The sequence below is a fragment of the Penicillium subrubescens genome, assembly GCF_028828155.1.
Source record: "Penicillium subrubescens strain IBT 31985 chromosome Unknown utg000003l_segment0_segment0, whole genome shotgun sequence".
In the NCBI taxonomy this organism is placed as follows: domain Eukaryota; kingdom Fungi; phylum Ascomycota; class Eurotiomycetes; order Eurotiales; family Aspergillaceae; genus Penicillium; species Penicillium subrubescens.
The window spans coordinates 305,822-323,884 of NW_026643153.1; the positions used below are offsets into that span (position 1 = coordinate 305,822).

General features: G+C 48.9%; 5 protein-coding genes across 5 annotated transcripts; 2 read left to right on the plus strand and 3 right to left on the minus strand.

The window, feature by feature from the left end:
• Nucleotides 1-679: 679 nt before the first annotated feature.
• N7473_004278 (amidase signature domain-containing protein) lies at nt 680-919 on the plus strand (the record flags this gene model as incomplete). Its single annotated transcript, XM_057150218.1, has 1 exon — nt 680-919. The coding sequence occupies one exon, from the start codon at nt 680-682 to the stop codon at nt 917-919; it is 240 nt and encodes a 79-aa protein (XP_057010328.1).
• A 497-nt stretch (nt 920-1,416) lies between these two features.
• N7473_004279 (uncharacterized protein) lies at nt 1,417-1,795 on the minus strand (the record flags this gene model as incomplete). Its single annotated transcript, XM_057150219.1, has 4 exons — nt 1,417-1,449; nt 1,508-1,586; nt 1,652-1,706; nt 1,756-1,795. The coding sequence occupies 4 exons, from the start codon at nt 1,793-1,795 to the stop codon at nt 1,417-1,419; spliced, it is 207 nt and encodes a 68-aa protein (XP_057010329.1).
• Nucleotides 1,796-2,094: 299 nt separating this feature from the next.
• Nucleotides 2,095-2,768, minus strand: N7473_004280 (uncharacterized protein; the record flags this gene model as incomplete). The annotated part of the gene is made up of 3 exons (XM_057150220.1): nt 2,095-2,187; nt 2,248-2,598; nt 2,655-2,768. 3 exons carry the CDS (start codon nt 2,766-2,768, stop codon nt 2,095-2,097), a joined length of 558 nt encoding a protein of 185 aa, XP_057010330.1.
• A 2,401-nt stretch (nt 2,769-5,169) lies between these two features.
• N7473_004281 (major facilitator superfamily domain-containing protein) lies at nt 5,170-7,086 on the minus strand (the record flags this gene model as incomplete). The annotated part of the gene is made up of 6 exons (XM_057150221.1): nt 5,170-5,863; nt 5,928-6,305; nt 6,353-6,559; nt 6,619-6,742; nt 6,808-6,941; nt 7,007-7,086. The coding sequence occupies 6 exons, from the start codon at nt 7,084-7,086 to the stop codon at nt 5,170-5,172; spliced, it is 1,617 nt and encodes a 538-aa protein (XP_057010331.1).
• Nucleotides 7,087-8,563: 1,477 nt separating this feature from the next.
• Nucleotides 8,564-16,316, plus strand: N7473_004282 (reducing polyketide synthase sphB; the record flags this gene model as incomplete). Its single annotated transcript, XM_057150222.1, has 5 exons — nt 8,564-9,258; nt 9,344-14,072; nt 14,128-14,412; nt 14,469-14,884; nt 14,945-16,316. The coding sequence occupies 5 exons, from the start codon at nt 8,564-8,566 to the stop codon at nt 16,314-16,316; spliced, it is 7,497 nt and encodes a 2,498-aa protein (XP_057010332.1).
• Nucleotides 16,317-18,063: the final 1,747 nt, after the last annotated feature.

Genomic DNA, 18,063 nt, shown 5'->3' on the forward strand with positions numbered 1-18,063 from the left:
CGATCTTGTCCTGCTATATTAAGCATAGTGTTAGTTTCTAAGTCTCCCTCGGCCACGGATACGAGTATACCCCGAGTTCCGCCTACCTCACGTACAAATAATCCATCTATACATTTGGTGTGATAGTTTCCTCCGTCTGCCAAGGGCTCGCGTGGAGACGTGGAGACGCGGAGTCGGCTTATCAAATGGACTTGAAGCGCCCCCTCCGAGTCCGCGGCAATTGCCCCCACTGTTTCCCCTCATTTCAATTGGTCTGGGCAGCGCCAAGGTCCCTTATCTTTGGGGAAGGGGAAAAAGATTGGAGAACTGACAGACTGGTTCAGAATGACCACGGAGCAATGCGTGTCCGCGCTCCGGGTCCATGGTCCACGTCGGGTGGCCCAAATACTTACCGCAAACAGGTTGGCTGCGTTCGGATCGGAGGGTCCCTTCTGATCCGACCACTGGATCGAATCAGACCGAGGCTAGACCGATTATATCATACCTTGCGAGCCGAGGTAAACGCTTAGCTAGTGCAAACATACCTGGGTCAAACCTGGGGAAAGGCTACCTCACCTGTAACCTGTGGGGAAACGAAGTATAAATGCACTCTGATACTTCACCTTCCTATCAAGAAAAGCCTAGAACGACAACTTTTTTATACGATTTCCATTCATCATCCACCCACTCTACATACACCATGGTCTCCCAGGACTGGCAGGCTCTCATCGACGAAAAGAGAGCCCAGCGCGAAGCATCGATTCCGTCCAAATGGAGGATCCCCGGGCACGTGGCCGACAAAGTCTCTCCCACTGCGTCCGTCAGTGCTTTTGAGCTCCTGGAGGAGACGGACATTCTTTCCAAGGAGGAGCGTGAGATCACCGAACGTGAAAACCTTAGTTGTGCCTTGGACCATTTTGAAGGCAAGATCCATTTCTAAATGTCGTACACTTTGGAAAAGCTTAGCTTGTTCGTATGTGCAGCATATGATCAGATAATGCTCCCGATTCTCGTCAAAGAAATAGACTTCACGAATCCATTGATCATCCACGTGTTTAGTGAGATCAAATTGGTATTCACGCCATACCCCAGCAAGGTTCGTCCCTTCTGGGTAATATAGTAGTCTCTGCTTATGAATTAAAGCAGTTACCCGATCCTCAATGTGTAAGCTCTTGTGGATATATCGAAGCGCAGAATCACCATGTTGACGTATAATCTTCGCAAAAGTAGGCGAGACCATCAATTTTCTTGCAGTTAATCCTAGGATATCCTGCGTATTAATTGCGTCAATAATTTCTTGGCCAATATCATGTGGTAGCTTTGTAGGCGATGGCGGCGCATGTGAATGAGATCCTCGACAAACGAGAAGGAGAAAAGGAAAACGATCCCACACGCAGGGGATATAAAGGTCAATTTTCACAGAACAAGCACTATGAATTAGTTGACCGACCCCATCTGCATGAATTGAGTCTAGAATAGGGTTAGCATATGTTTAGCATATCTATAGCATTTCCAGAGTAAAATATACCACAGTGGCGACGTCTAGCTGAACGATGCTCCACAAAGTAACAATCTTTAGTTCCATATCCAATGTCTCGTAAGCCATCCTTATCGCAAAGAAGCTTTAGAAACGCGGGGTCTATCCTTGAAGCACTTCTTGACACGTGCTGACAGTAGTGCCAACGCTGGGATCCGACCTGCGCGTTCGGACACCCAATAAAGGTGAACTACTCACAGTTAACATATGTTTAGTATATGATAATAATATAGACTTACTCCGTCTCGAAGCCACACTATTGGCTTTTGACCTCGACATGTCCGCTCACCAGGTCCATAAATACATGGTCCTTCTGTATCCCATGTTGCAAGAAATCCGAAGTAAAACCTATGTTCAGCATAAGCTTAATATAGGTTAAAACTAGGGAGGGATAAATCTTACTCTCTAGTTCGCTCCTGGATCTCCTGCGCAATAGTGTGATACACAGGCTTTGCAGCAAGAGACTAAAGTTCACGGAAAAGCGTTGGTTTCACACGGTTATAGCTTTCAGACGGGGTAGTAATATCAGGATGAGCTTGGTAGCAATGTTGAATCCCTGTATATTGAAAGGATCGATGCTATGATCTTGATTCTTTGTCTTTAGTGTCTTTCTGGAGGAGTTTCGTGAAGATTTGCTTGGCCGATTTGAGGTGCTTAGTCGAAAATTGAACCTAGGATAATTAGTTAACGAAAGATATGTTAGACATATGCTGGAAATATACTAAACATACCGATGATATAAGTTGTGAAGTAATTTGGTTGACGTGAGCGGTAGTGTCTTCTAAATTTTGTAATGGATTTTTTGAGGCGTGGATAATATGCAAAACACCATCTTTATCTGTATCAGGATACTCTGGAAGAATAAGGTGCTCCTGAATTTCGTTGGCGATCACAGTATCTCTAGAGCTACCGCTTACTTTGACTCCGTCGATTTCTATACCTGTTTGGCATAATTGCGTGAAAGCTTGAGAACCTAAGGAGCTAATATTTTCCTCATTATTCTCATCAGAATCAATATCAGCCGATTCGTATATGTTGATACAATCCTGGTAAACCGAAGTCTCAGAATTTGATCTTTCTCGCTAGTATTAAAAATAAGTTTAGCATAAGTCAAGTATATGTTTAATAGATCACTCACAGATGGAAGATTGTAAAGAATTCGATTAATCTCTGATGCAGCACTAGTAGTGGATTGCGTAGGATTAGAATCGGAATCCTCAAATAGCAATGGTGAGAGTAAAGACGCCGACATTTTGTGGAGTTGATACTTGTAACGACCTTGAAAAGGGGTAAATAAAAGTCTTCGGAAGAAAATGTACTTTAAAAAATATTATATAATCTAGAGATTTGGGTCCCGGTGAGATCCGGCACCTCAGCGGGACCCAAAATTAGTCAGAACTTTTTGGGTCCCGGTGAACTTTTTTTGGGTCCCGCTCAGCTGAGTGCCCCAGTGGGTCCGTTTGTTGATGTGGTGCGGCGCAACTGCCGAGCGGTGAAGTGGCTGCCAACGGCAATCACCCGTCGCATCGCCGCGCCCTAGTGGAGATCGTTGTCCTCTCGCGGATTCAAAAAGATAGTGCGAAATGGTGAATCCTTCATGTCAGCCGGTTGTACATCAAATCACAGTACAGTACACTTAATAGGAGAACACGTTGTCTTTTCGGAGAAATTTCACTATGAAGGTTGCCAATCAAAAATCTATCCGAAGTTGTGCATCCTCGATGGTACATTCTGTTTTTTCTACCTTCACTTTTCTATGTGACTCGAGACGTCGCATGCTCTATGGTGTTATGCTGTGTCTGTTCGCACGGGTAGCCATGAGGTGACAATATCGCTATGCATGTACGTTCGCCCGATCTGGGTAATATATGTATACCCGGAGGCTTCTATAGCAGCCCTTTACTTCGAAGGATAATTATGCTGTGTCATTTCGCTGTGAGGAAGGCACACAATAAAGCCAATAATTAGCGAAGTTCTTTTGAAATAGAGAGAATACGCTTACCTCTGCCCCTGTCCGCCCGGCGCCACACGCTTCGATATGCTCTAGTCTTTGCGGTTAGACATCATGCAATCATTCCGAGGGACTTCGTGGAAAAATAAAATAACTTACCTGACCTACCTGGGTGGTTAGGTCCCCTTTAAGGATTAGGAGCTGTGCACGAGGCAAACTGAAGTGCGATCTCTCACAGAACCTATGGCCAGAAGGGTTGATGTAGATCTCTGGCGCGGTATTTATAGATGCGAAACATTCTTGATCATAGTAGTCTTTGACTGCATCCTCAGTTTTGAACAGGTTAATGGAAAATTGGACGGATACTGTAGAATGGAGTATCCCCGCCGAGAAAAAATTGAGGCCCAGTAGACAATCCACTCGCACCTAAAACAACATTCCTTATCCTCAATCAAAGCTGGTGTTAGGTGTCCCATGGATTATACCCACTGCTTTGCATGCCTCATATTTTAATATTTTTGTCCATTTTCTTCGTCGAGCGATCCTCGTGAAACGATCCTTTATTCAGCATCAACTAAAGCACCAAGTAAATGTACACGAATTACCTCCTGCTTACCCATTATTTAGAACGTACTTTTTGGCATTGGAGAAATTTCAGCACAGGTACATAGTTTTCTGAACGGAGGTATATTTCATCTGGTAGATCAACCCCTCTCCTCATCTTTCCGGCGATCCCTCGACCTGAAGGATTTTGAGTTAACTAGCGTCAATCATAGGCCTAGAAATTTCCCCAATCGATTGACTAAGTTATCTCGTTCCACCGTTGGTTATCGTTCACTAATACTTAATTAAGCCACAGGCCGGTATCTTAGCTATAACGGATCCTGTGCCTCATCTTCCGACTTCAACGCTCAGCTTCGCCGAACCAGTTGTATGCCGAACTAGTAGTGTTCGAGTGGGCTTGTGCTACAGCGATGTGCTCTCCACCAGAGCAGTCTCTGTAGGACGGGCTGACAAAGTAGACCTCGCTGTAGCGTTGTGCAATATTAAGTCCATTCTTGAGGGCACATTAGTCCATTTTAGTTTAGCAGTCCCGAATCTCCACTGGGCCCCACTAATCACCGCCGATAACGCTGAATGACGTCATTGCTCTGGCTCTTTCCCGTACGTTGATATTCTAACGTGCTTTAGAGATGGGCTGGGTAGGAAAGTGAAGCTCAAATTAGCATCGCTCTGAATAGACAGCTTATCCTAACTGTCTGTGCCTTGAAGCAGTTTTTCGTTTCAAAATGGGGCTCAGGAGGCCGCAGGAAAAGGAGACGTGGAAACCATTGTTGTAGTTCAAAAGGAAGCTTGATTGTTCTTCTTGGGGGAATACATGAGGCTATATATGCAACATGAAGTCCAAGTTGATTCCCAATGAACTTGGCTCTTCCTATACATAGAGCAGGAATTATTTCCGATGTTGCGGCCTCATTCCTGAGCAGCAAATGCCTGGGATCACAACAAATTCCCTTGAATCTGCTAATTGAATCGTGGCCTCTGATTGGCCTAATTCTTCAGGCTAAAAGGCAGAAATTTGCCTTGATGGACTTTTTTCCCGCCGGAATTCTATTCAAAATCCTACTTTCGAAGGGTGGCCGCTATCGGCTTCCGTGGTGGACCCTGAAGCATCCTGTCCTAGTGGTAAAATACCACCTCCTCAGTTCGACAGTGAGCCCTTGAGATATCGCACATTTTGTCTCTTCCAAATCATCGCCACGGCCAATAACTGACCCACTGAAAATGCAGCCGACAACTTTACCTGCATGTTGTAGGCGATTGCGTAAACCACACGCACACGAAGTTGAATTTCTGGGGGGAAACCTGCGAGTGCCTCGGTCGTTTTCAAGAGAGCACGCAGTTCCCAAGGTCGCAGGTTGGAAGACAGCCGGCTCTCAAGAAAATGGTAGAGAATGGTGGTCGAAGCTGCGACTCCCAGAACACCACCCAGCATTCGCAGTTGGATTCCAATTCCCAGAGCGGTGGATTGATCCTCTTCATCTACCACAAGTGGTGCCGCCATGTAGAATGCGGACATCGCCAGACCTACCCCTAGCCCAGCCAACACCAGGTAGCCGAATTGCCCCGGCCAAAGCTCTGTTTTGGAAGCGATTTCTGAAAAGAGGAAAAGACCAGTAGCCTGGAAGGCTGTACCGACTAGCGCAATGTAACAGAATGGAAGTTTAAGCCGCCCTGCCAACACAGAGCAGGTTATGACACCAAGTGGACAGCTTAGCGAAAATGACAGCAATTTAACCCCTGCGCCGATCGGTGAGCTTCCATAGACAATTTGACATCGCTGTGGAATGTTGATCACACAGACGGTCAAGGCCAGACCGGTTGTGAAGAATCCTCTGGAATGTCGATGCATTAGCTGGGTTAGAGGACTTTACGGTTCTTCTGAGAAGGAATACACACAGAGCAATACCCATGAAAACACGGTTACGTGTCAGCCGCCAGGGAAAAAGTTGGCTGATTTTCAGACCACGCCGACAAACGAACCACTCCCACCAGAGAAAGGCAACCCAGGAGACACCTGAGATCACCAAGAAACTGAGTACCAGGCCTGAGGTCCAAGGGTACGCAAAATTTCCCTCCTGGAGAGCAGCAATGGTGAATGAACATGCAGTCAAAATGAGAAATGCCCCGAGAATGTCTACCCCGCGGAAAGAAGACATTATGTTTAACCAAATTTGTTTTGATGTTGACTCGTTGGTTGGGACCGGGGATGAACGGGGGAAATGGGCCGGAATGGCGTATAAAATCAGAAGCCAAGCAAAAGCACCCGCCGGAACACTATCATCACCGTTAGACTGAGCAAATGGAAGGCAAAGTGTCCATACTTATACAGGAAAACCCAGCTCCAGCGTCCAGTACTGGCAATAGCACCTCCAAGTAAAGGGCCGAGGACAAGGCCGAGCGATAGAATTCCACCGCCGAGAGAGCTAGCCTTGTCATATTGATTGTAAGGCACAATTCGAACGAAGGAGAAGAGCGTCAAGGTGTAGACACCAGCGCCACCAAGGCCTTGGAATGCGCGACAGATGATCCTACAGTTTATAGGAGTTAGTCCTGCTTGAGTGAGGAGAAGAGAAATTAGTTAACGCACAGTTGGTTGAGGCTTTCCGCACCAGCACAGCCACCGGAAAATGCCACGAAGAGAAGCAAGGAAGTGAGTAAGGTTGCTTTAACCCCAAAGATCTTACTGCAATTGGACCAAATGATGAGAAATCCTACAGCGATACAGGTTAGCCGGAAATGCGCTGCATTGAGAACCACCGAGAATAAATAAGAGAACCTGTATAGGTAAGCAGATAGGAGGTTATAACCCAACTGCTTTGACCGGAATTTTGAAGGTCATTGGTGATGGTCACCAGTGACGTGCTCACGATGGTTGCCTCAACGCCAGTTAGAAAGAGAGCCAAACCGAGACTGAGAAAGATTGTGAATTAACAAGCATGAATCGTTGATTGACCAAAATTTGGGGCTTTTTTTACCCTGCAATTCCAAAATACAGACGAAGCCCATGTAATGCACCGCCCCATGCAATGGGCAAGGTGGAATCGTTTGCGGTCATAAGTGATGTCGGGTCGGTAAAGAAATGAACAATGCTGTTCTTCTGCCACCTAGCGGGGATAACTAACTGTCTATCGTTCTTATAAAATTGTTCTATCAGTACTTATTTGAGCCCCGGTGGACAGGGCATGTGATGGGTACTTATGCAGGCAGAGCCCCTCCAACAGAGGAGGAGATGGTGTGCCCTGGTAATATCCTTATAACCTATAATACTGGTCGGGACTTGGATACATTCCTTACATCATCTTCTGCTTCTTGCTTAATTCCTCGATTGTAGCAAATGCTTTTTTGTACCTATCTTGTGACACCATGATCTTGATTCTGTAAGGGGCGCCAATATTCACGCTCCTGATACGTGCCTAATAGGTCTATGGATAGCCATCGGTATGTAACAACATAGTTCGTGGAAGGCAGTACTTGCGCCTTTGGTCATTGTCTGAGAGATATTCCATTTCGACGCTTTTGGTTGCTTCGTTCCAGTAAACTGAGACTGTATCACACTCAGGAGATTAGGGTCATCCTCATGCAGATGCATCTCAATATTGCAATTAATGTTACGTATGCACTCTCGCTCTCTTTGCTCATAGGTTTGTGTAGTGGTTTACATAAGCGGTGTCGTCTTGTTTTCCAGTCCATTTACTAGGCCTTCTCCACAACGCGGGTTCTATATGGGGACCTGGATACCCATTCTTCACCCCTGTCTTGAACGAGATCATGACATAGCTGCATGCATAATATTATCGCTTCATTATCCAAAGAGTTACACAGAAAGGCAGACATTTCCTCTTCCTTGCACCTTCCACGCTGATCCGCCGATCCCTAGCTGCTGAGGGCAAGTCTCCGATTTCTGCAATCGTGATGGAATTCAAACAAGCAATGCGACCTTTGCGAAGGGCTTCGAGGTCGCACAGCTAGTGGGTTAGAAATTCCGAACTGAGAGACGGTGTTTTACCACCAGAAACATGAGGTTCCACAAGGTCGCATTTTCGCACTATTGGGTATGGTATGTGTACATACCAGCGTTGTAACACACCGAAACCACTGAAGACGCCTTCAACGGCGCTCTAGTTCTCTTTCAGAAATACCATCAAGTTCAATCCATTTGGTTCCACTATGGCATCCCCAATACTAGTGGGAACAGCTATGCTCAAATCGACCAAAGCAAAAAGCACAAAAAAGGAAGAAAGCAAAGAATATGGCCACTTGAACGGCAACGGGTTTTCCTTACTGGCCTTGTCAGCCGGATGTCTGTTATCCAGCCCTACAAGGGCCACGACCAGACCAAAAATGGGACTCATAATTCTGTCGTAGGGAATGTAGCGATTGAGATCTCTAGAAATTTGTGGGAATGCTTGTGTCACAGCTCGAAAAGGCTCTGTAGTTCATAACCCGTTGTTTGTGACCTCCTGTCCTAATTGTACACTATACGCGAAAACCTTCTGATTTCCGATATACGTCCACGCTGCAGAACCAATACAATGGCCCTGTCGACCACGGATGCCAAAGGCTCAATCGAATATGTCTCGAATGTGAACTATTCTGACATCCATAAGGGCACAAATGGATACCCGAATGGCCATGACCACGCAAATTGCACATTGTTGAATGGTTCGCATCCCGGGAGACATGGCAAAGAAGCTCCGGTCAATCGAACTCATGTGCCGATAGTTGCTTCTCCGGAACCTATCGCCATATGTGGCATGTCAGTACGTCTCCCTGGAGGCCTGCACTCACCACAGCAATTATGGGACTTCTTGGTTGCCAAGGGCGATGCCCGTGGCCCAGTCCCAAAATCCAGATATAATGCTTCCGCATACTACTCTGAGGCGTCGAAACCCGGCAGCGTCAATACTGAGTATGGATACTTTCTTGATGAAAGCATCGATCTCGCTACCGTGGACACGTCGTTCTTCACTATGGGGAGATCAGAAGTTGAGCGAATGGACCCGCATCAACGGCAAATGCTGGAAGTAGCTAGGGAGTGCATGGAAGACGCTGGCGAAACAGACTGGAAAGGACGACAGATCGGCTGTTACATGGGCAGTTTTGGCGAAGACTGGGCTGAGATGTTTGCCAAAGAGAACCAGCAGTATGGCTTGTACCGTGTGAGCGGATCTGGAGACTTCATGCTGCCCAACCGCGTCTCATATGAGATGGACCTGACGGGGCCGAGGTTAGTCAATAGTTTTTTTTTTTCTCTCTCTCTCTCTCTCTCTTTTCTCTCTAAGCCGTGCCATCTGCTGATATGAAACAAAAAGCATGACTGTCCGTACTGGCTGCTCTGCAGCCCTTGTCGCACTCCATGAAGCATGTCTGGCAGTCTCTAGGGGTGACTGTGAGGGTGCAATTGTCGGCGGCGCCAACTTGATAATGGGGCCAGGCATGACCACTGCCATGACGGAACAAGGCGTTCTTGCGCCTGATGGCTCTTGTAAGAGCTTCTCTGCTGATGCCAATGGCTATGCTCGAGGAGAGGCAATTTCCGCTATTTTTATCAAACCCTTGGCCGACGCCATCCGCGATGGTAACCCAGTCCGGGCCGTCATCAGAGCAACGGCCTCAAACAGCGACGGAAAGGGTACTGCGAGTGGTATCCAAGTTCCTAATGACATTGCTCAAGAGGCAATGATCAGGCGCGCTTACATGCTGGCGGGTATTACGGACTACTCTGAGACCGCCTTCGTCGAGTGTCATGGGACAGGAACATCGGTCGGAGATCCCATTGAAGCAAGGGCAGTCGGCCGTGTTTTCGGCCCCTCTGGTGGCGTCCAAATAGGATCCGTCAAGCCTAATCTTGGTCATTCTGAAGGAGCTTCGGGCCTCACCTCGCTGATCAAGTCAGTACTAGCCCTGGAAAATCGTGTCATTCCTCCAAACATCAAATTCAACAAGCCAAACCCCGAAATCCCGTGGGATAGCTGCGGGCTCTCTGTTCCCACAGAGCCAATGACTTGGCCTGAGTCTCGGAGGGAGCGTATTAGTGTGAATTCCTTTGGTATTGGAGGTACCAACGCGCACGTTATCCTCGATTCTGCTCAAAGCTTCGGCATCTCTCCCGTTCCCAAGCGACCTACCGTATCGCCGCAACTGCTTGTCTACTCAGCCAACAACCACAAGTCACTTACAAGAATGATCACTCAATATAACACCTATATTGAGAAGAACCCAGACAGAGTTAGTGACCTAGCGTTCACCTTGGCCAACGGAAGAGAACACTTGCCTTATCGGGCATTCGCCGTGCAAGGACTATTTCATCCTGCCCCGACTTCGGCGCCCATGAAATCTGGTCCGGCACCGAACATAGTTATGGTATTCACTGGTCAGGGCGCTCAATGGCCACAAATGGGTCAGTGTATGATCCACAGCTGTGCCTTTCCCGTGTTCAAGAAGACCATCCAATCTCTCGACGCACATCTGCGGACGCTCACGCACGTTCCGATATGGAATATTGAAGACGAGCTACTAAAGACGATCAAGACTAGTAGACTCAGCTCGGCTGAGCTCTCTCAGCCTCTATGCACGGCAATTCAAGTTGCTCTGGTCGACACTTTCGCTTCAGTTGGAATTCGGCCTACTGCTGTTGTGGGACACTCCAGCGGCGAAGTGGCTGCTGCGTATGCTGCAGGCGCTATCACGGCCAATGAGGCGATCACGATTGCGTTTTACCGTGGCCAGGTCGCCAAGCTGCAAACCAAGTCTGGAGTCATGGCGGCTATCGGCATGGGATCCGACGATGTTCAGGGATATCTGCAACCTGGAGTAATTGTTGCTTGCGATAACTCGCCTAAGAGCGTCACTCTCGCCGGTGATACCGAGGCGGTTGAACTTGTCGTTGACCAGATCAAAGAGGACCGCCCTGATGTTATAGCAAGACAGCTGCAGGTCGACAAGGCGTACCATTCTCACCACATGGCTGAGATAGGCGACAAGTACCATGCCTTAATCGAACATGAAGTGTCTGCCAAGACCCCAACCAAGTTGTTCTTCAGCAGTGTCGAGGGCAAGCTGCTCAGCAAAGACTCGATACTCGACTCTAAATACTGGCAAAAGAACCTAGAGTCCCCGGTTCTCTTCCGCTCGGCCGTCTCATCCATCCTCCAGCACGATATTGCGAAGAATATGGTTTTCCTCGAAGTGGGCCCTCATTCAGCTCTTGCGGGTCCTCTACGGCAAATCCAGACCAAGCTTTCTAACTCTTCTCCTTATGTCTCTGCGCTTATCCGCAACCAGAACGACGAGGCATCATTCTTGGCAGCGATTGGTCAACTATACGTTCTCAACGCCACGCTCAACCTGGGTAAGGTCACTCCCAAGGGCTCGATCCTGCCAGACCTGCCCAGATACCCATGGGACCACTCGACGAAGTTCTGGTACGAGTCTAGGCTGAGCAAGGAGTGGCGACAACGTGAGCACAAGTACCACGATCTTTTGGGTGTTCGAGTCCCGGAGAGTCTCGAGTTTGACGTTCTTTTCCGAAATCTCTTCCACTTGAACAACGCACCATGGATTAAGGACCATAGGGTCGGTACCGACATCGTCTTCCCTTTTGCTGGTTATGCTGGAATGATTGGCGAGGCTGTGCGACAGGTCACTGGAGTCAATGAGGCGTTCAAGCTTCGTAACATCGTTGTCAGCACTGCCCTCGTCTTGAATGAAGGCCAGCCAGTCGAGATCATGACTACACTGCGTCACCATCGCTTGACGGACTCCCTCGATAGTGACTGGTGGGAATTTACCATCGCGTCCCACAACGGAACGATTTGGACCAAGCATTGCTCCGGCGAGGCAAGATCTCATAGCGAGAAATTTGGACAAGCGGAGAAGCATTCTCCCCTAGTACGGAAGGTTGATACCCGTCGTTGCTACGAGTCCATGGCTAGGTCTGGTCTCAACTTCGGGTCCACATTCCAACGTCTTGATAATATCCGGTCCGACACTACAACACAGATTGCGACATCGGAACTTGTCGCAAAAGAGACTGATGGCAAGGACTATCATCTGCACCCGACGGTTATTGATGCCTCATTGCAGCTCCTTTGTGTTGCGGCATCCAAGGGCTATGCAGATTCCGCAACCAAGATGATGGTCCCTACCAGTATTGAAGAAATGTGCATATACCGCTGCAATGAGGATGTCCAAGTCCGAGCCTCCGCATCTTACACCCCAAACGGCTCCATATTCGGTAGTGGACAGTGTGTTGCCGACGATGGCAAGCTTGTCTTGCGCAGCTCTGGAATCAGACTCTCCGTCCTGGATGGCCAGGATTCCGGCAAATCCAGCGACGCCACTGCGCGCATAGAATGGGGTCCCGATATCTATTTTCTGGATGTCAAAACTTTTATCAAACCACTGATTGACCGCAGCGACCACATGCCCCTCTTAACAGAGTTGTCTCACCTATGCATGATTCACACAAGGCGTGTTATTGCAGATGTGGATACTCCAATTAATCACATGCACAAGTACCGATCGTGGATTGATGGCCATCTCAAGTCTGTTGATTTCCAAAGTCTGGACACTCTTGACAACGCGACCATTGAGCAGCGAGTGAAGCACATTGGCTCCGAGCTGTCACAAACTTTGGGCGTCCATGCTGCCATAGCTATTCAGAAAATCTTTAACAATGCTAAAAAGATCTTCACTGGTGACGTGGAGGCGCTGGATCTCCTCCTTTCAGACGATACATTGGCCAACCTCTATGAGTCCATGGATCAGTGCGATACGTCGCAGTTCTTCAAGCACCTCACTCACAGCAAGCCAAATCTACGTGTCCTCGAGATTGGTGCCGGAACAGGTGGATCCACCGCCAAAATTTTGAAATTCTTGACGCCTAGTGACAAGACCCTATACTCGAAGTATACCTTCACTGATATTTCTTCTGGTTTCTTCGTTGCTGCCAAGGAGCGCCTCAGCACGTACCCAAATATTGAATACGCTACTCTTGATATCAGCAAGGATCCCTCCGAGCAGGGTTTCAGTGGCCGTAAGTACGATCTCATCTTGGCGGCCAATGTCATCCACGCCACCAGGTCTCTGAATGAGAGTTTAAGCAATATCCGGCAGCTGCTCGACCCCAACGGCTGGCTCTTGCTCCAAGAACTGAGTTCGACTTCCAAATCGGTCAACTACATCTTTGGAACTCTACCCGATTGGTGGTACGGTGATGCTGACGGCCGGTTGGACGAGCCATACGTCAGTATCGAACGGTGGGCGAAAGAGTTGAAGGCTGCTGGGTTCCGCATTCCCGATGCGGCAGTTCGTGATTCACCGGAGCCACATCAGCTGTATGCGATGATTGTGGCCAGACCAGCGATTCAGAATGTCCCCAAAAAATGCGTCACGCTCCTAAGTCTCTCCGAGTCGAAGTGCGCGAGCCCTATAGTTCAGGGCCTAGAGAGCCGTGGATATGCCGTTTACTGTTGCGGGCTACAGGATATGCCCTTGCCAATCAGTCAAGATGTGATTGCTATGCTTGACTATGAATGTCCGTTTTTTGAAAACATGGATGACCAGCGCTTTGACTCTTTCAAGTCTTTGGTGGAAAGCTTGAAAGAATGTGGTATTCTCTGGGTGACTGCGCTCTCGCAGGTCCGATGCCAGGACCCACGTTTCGGCATGATTAACGGTATCGCCAGAACCATTCGCTCTGAGATGCTAGTTGATTTCGCTACCTGCGAGGTTGATGACGTTGGTTCGTCCGTAGAGAAGATCATTGACGTGTTTGCAAAGTTCCAACGTCGTCAGGAGGATGATATTCTCAAGCCCGAGTTCGAATACGCCATTGTCAACAATACTGTTCACGTTGGACGTTTTCATCCCTTCCCGCTGCAGGAGAGGCTCCTGACATCTAATTCAGATGACACCGTTGCTCTTCGCACTAGTAAACCCGGTCATCTGAACGCTTTGCACTGGGCTTGCGAGGAGATCAAAGCACTTGATGGTGACGATGTTGAAGTCGAAACATATGCTACCGGCTTGAATTTCAGAGTAGGTCAAGGTCCCACTGGAAGAGACAGTACAAACTACTGACACTAACTCCTAGGATGTTTTGTCTGCCATGGGCATCGTTGAAGCCTCGGAGAGTGGGTTCGGCCTCGAAGCTGCCGGCATTGTCCGTCGCACCGGTCCCAACGTCAAGGACCTCCAGCCCGGCAACCGCGTTATGCTTATCGGACAGTGCACATTTGCAACGCGAGTGATTGTCTCGGAAAATCTTTGCGAGAAGATTCCAGGTGGGTTGAGTTTCGAGGACGCGGCCACCATGCCCTGCGTTTTTGCTACATCGATATACTCCATCTTTAACATCGGAAATTTGCAGAAGGGACAGGTATGTTTTCCCTTTACTCCCTGCACTTTGGAAGCACCCTTTGACACCTTCTTTAGTCTATTCTCATTCACAGTGCTTGTGGTGGTGTCGGCATTGCTACCGTCCAGCTTGCTCAGATGATCGGTGCCGAGATATATGTAACTGTCAGTAACGAGGAGAAGGTCAAGTACCTCATGGACACTTTCGGACTACCTCGAAACAAGATTTTCAACTCTCGTGACACCTCCTTTGTGGAAAATATCTTGCGAGAGACAGGCGGCAAAGGCGTTGATTTGGCTTTGAACTCACTGTCTGGTGAGTTGCTGCACGCTACATGGAAGTGCATTGCAGTATTCGGCAAAATGGTTGAGATAGGCAAGCGGGACTTGATAGGCTCTGGAAAGCTTGACATGAAGCCCTTCTTAGCCAACCGTAACTACTGCTGCGTTGACTTGGATCAGATTTGCTCCATGAGGCCGACCATTGCAAAGGGGTAAGTATGACGGATGTTACTACTGAATATATGGCGGTCAATGACTAACATATCATGAAGGCTGCTCAAGAACATTGTCGACTTACTCAAGGAGCGCCATATCCATCCGATTCGACCCATAAAGGTCTTCAACTCTGATGTTATCATCGACGCTTTCCGGTTTATGCAGCAAGGCGTCCACCTGGGCAAGATCGTCGTGTCAATGCGCAATGCTGCTGGACAGGTCAATATGGGAGGGAATATTCAGCAGCGAAAGAACCCAACCCGCTTCGATAGCTCGGGCGCATACCTGCTGGTCGGTGGCCTTGGAGGCTTGGGTCGTTCTGTTTCAACGTGGATGGTGGAGCGCGGAGCCTGCCACCTAATCTACCTTTCGCGAAGCGCGGGTGCAAATAAGAAACACCAGGAGTTTGCCGAAGAGCTTTCCAGTATGGGATGCCGCGCCAATTTTGTTCAAGGTAGTGTTTCCAACCTTGCCGATGTGACCAAGGCTGTCACACAGGCTCAAGGCCGGCTCAAGGGTATCTTGCAGATGTCCATGGTACTTTGTGATCAGAGCTTCCCCCAGATGACGTTGGAGGAGTGGAACACGGCTGTTGATCCAAAGGTCAAAGGAACGTGGAATCTCCACTGTGCTTCCGTGTCCGCCAACGCGGGTCTTGACTTTTTCGTTCTTTTCAGTTCCATGTCTGGCATCATTGGACAACCCGGTCAAGCAAACTATGCTGGTGCCAACGCTTTCCTGGACGCCTTCTCCCAGTACCGCATGGGTCTGGGACTGCCGGCCTGCGCCGTCGAGATCGGTGCCGTTGAGGAAGTCGGCTACCTCACTGAGAACGAGTCGGTTAGGCAAAAACTCAAGGCTGGTGGCTCCGTTGGTACAATCTCGGAGCGCGAGCTTCTTGAGGCGATTGAAGCAGCCATAACACCGACGTCGAGCAAGTCGCGACCCACTAGCTCAGGCAACTTCTGCCTTGGGATCCGCTCCAGCTTGCTCCGAAGCAATCAGGGACACCGCTCTCTCTGGAAGAAGGACGTCCGCATGGCGGTGTTCCACAATAGTGGAGAGACCAGCACCATGTCAGACTCCGCATCCACCGACAGCCTGAAAGCCTTCATCACCGCCGCCAAGAGTGACCCCGCTTTACTGCGCCAGCCTGACTCCGCTCATCTTCTCGCCGTCGAAATTGGAAAGAAGGTGTTCAGCTTCTTGCTGAAGCCAGAAGAAGACCTACAGACCTCGTGCTCGTTGTCCGATCTGGGAATGGATTCCCTTGTGGCCATTGATGTGAGGCAGTGGTGGAAAGCGACTTTCCAGTTCGATATCAGCGTGCTCGAAATGATGGGAATGGGCACCCTCGATGCCCTTGGTGAGCATGCTGCTAAAGGAATGCTCAAATCGTTTCAAGGTGGTGAGGATCAAGTAGGTTAGGCGGATTATGGCGATTTACCTGGATCGTGGGTGGTGGATTATTTGCTTATGTTGAGATCGCCATGCAGCACCTGTCTACTCGCATCGAATACGCACCCGTCTATATGTTTTTTGATGGAGATCGCTTTGCGGCTGAGTTTTGTTTCTGCAGAAGATGTGCGGATTCCCGCTCTTGCGGATGTATCTATCTCTTGCAGATGTCTCCGATGCAGATGCTTCTTTCCACCGCCGTTTATTCCTGCTTGCAGATGAGTGTTTTCTCTTGCGTGCAGGTGCTTGCAGATGTTTGTTTGCTGTTTTCCTGTGCTTCTCGCAGGTTTCCGACCGTAGGATTCCGTTGCATCAGAATGTTTCTGTTGTTTCTAGAGATTTCTCTCTCTTCTGGCCGGTTGGCCGTAAGAGAGAGCTTCTTTCCAGATAGATTGTTGTCCAGAGGTTTTTGCCCCAAGAATGCCAGATTGCCTTTCCTCTCTCTCTCTGTTCCTCTGTCCTGTGCGTAGCTGCAGGCCCTAGTGCGGCCGCTGTTCTTCCTCATTTTTGTATAGTGAACATAAACACACGCAGGAGAAGGAAGACCGGCAGATCTCTAAGGCCACGCGGAACAAGAAAGGCAGAGTGGTTACCAAGACGCTGAGAAAAAGCTTTCACCAGTGGGTCAAAGACACGGTGGACCGAGGTCCCAAGGATCTCTGGAAAGTGTCAAAATGGGCCAGAACTCGCGATCAGGCCACGGGAAGCAGCAATATTCCATCGCTGAAGAAGCCGAATGGTGAGCTAGCGGAAACTGATCGTGAGAAAGCGGAATTGCTTCGATAGGTCTTCTTTCTGCTACCACCTGAGGTCGATCTCTCGGACATTGAAACGGCGGCTTCCTTGACCCCCGAATCAAATCGAATGCCTGCCAATTACACGGCTGGAAGTCCTTGATGCGATCAAACGAGCGCCCCCTGACAAGCCCCCTGGCGTTGATTCATTTCTGAACGGTGAACCGCGTGTGGAATATACTAGTGGCTAACGATGACTTCGTTGACATCGTCACCTTAATCTTCCACGCGTGCAGCGAACAGGTTGCAATACTCGCCATTTGCAGACGTCAATCACTGTCACGCTACGCAAGGGAGGTCCGAGACTTCCGCATGCCGGAATCCTACTGACCAGTCGCCTTATTGAACACCCTCGGTAAGATTCTTGAGTCCATCGTTGCTGCACGGATAGCCTGTAGCCTGAGCGGTTGAAGAATATGGAATACTGCCGAAGACACATCTTGGCCGCAGGAAGGGATCTCCGTGGATCACGTTATGCAGCTTATCCTTGATCGCGTGCACCGCGCGTGGGGGATTAACTAGAAAGTGACGATGCTGCTTCTTGGTCAAGCAAGGGCAGACTGTTGTGAAGTGAGGCTGTTGCTGCTCAGGAATGAAGCCGCAACATCGGAAATAATTCCTGCCCTATCAATACGAAGACCACGTTGATTGGAAATCAACTTGGACTTCATGTTGTATATATTGCCTCATGAATTCCCTCAAGAAGAATAACCAAGGCTTCCTTTGCTATTCAACACGTACGACAATGTGTTGCACCAACGATTACTCTTCGAGATTAAACGGCTGCGCCTAGGCTGGTTCGTGTCGTGGATTCGATCCTTCCTTACAGGAAGAATCTCACGTATCAAACTGCCTGGCTTCCTCTCTGGCATTTTTCCCACGCCCACCGTGATTCCTCAAGGCTCACCACTGTCCCCTATAAT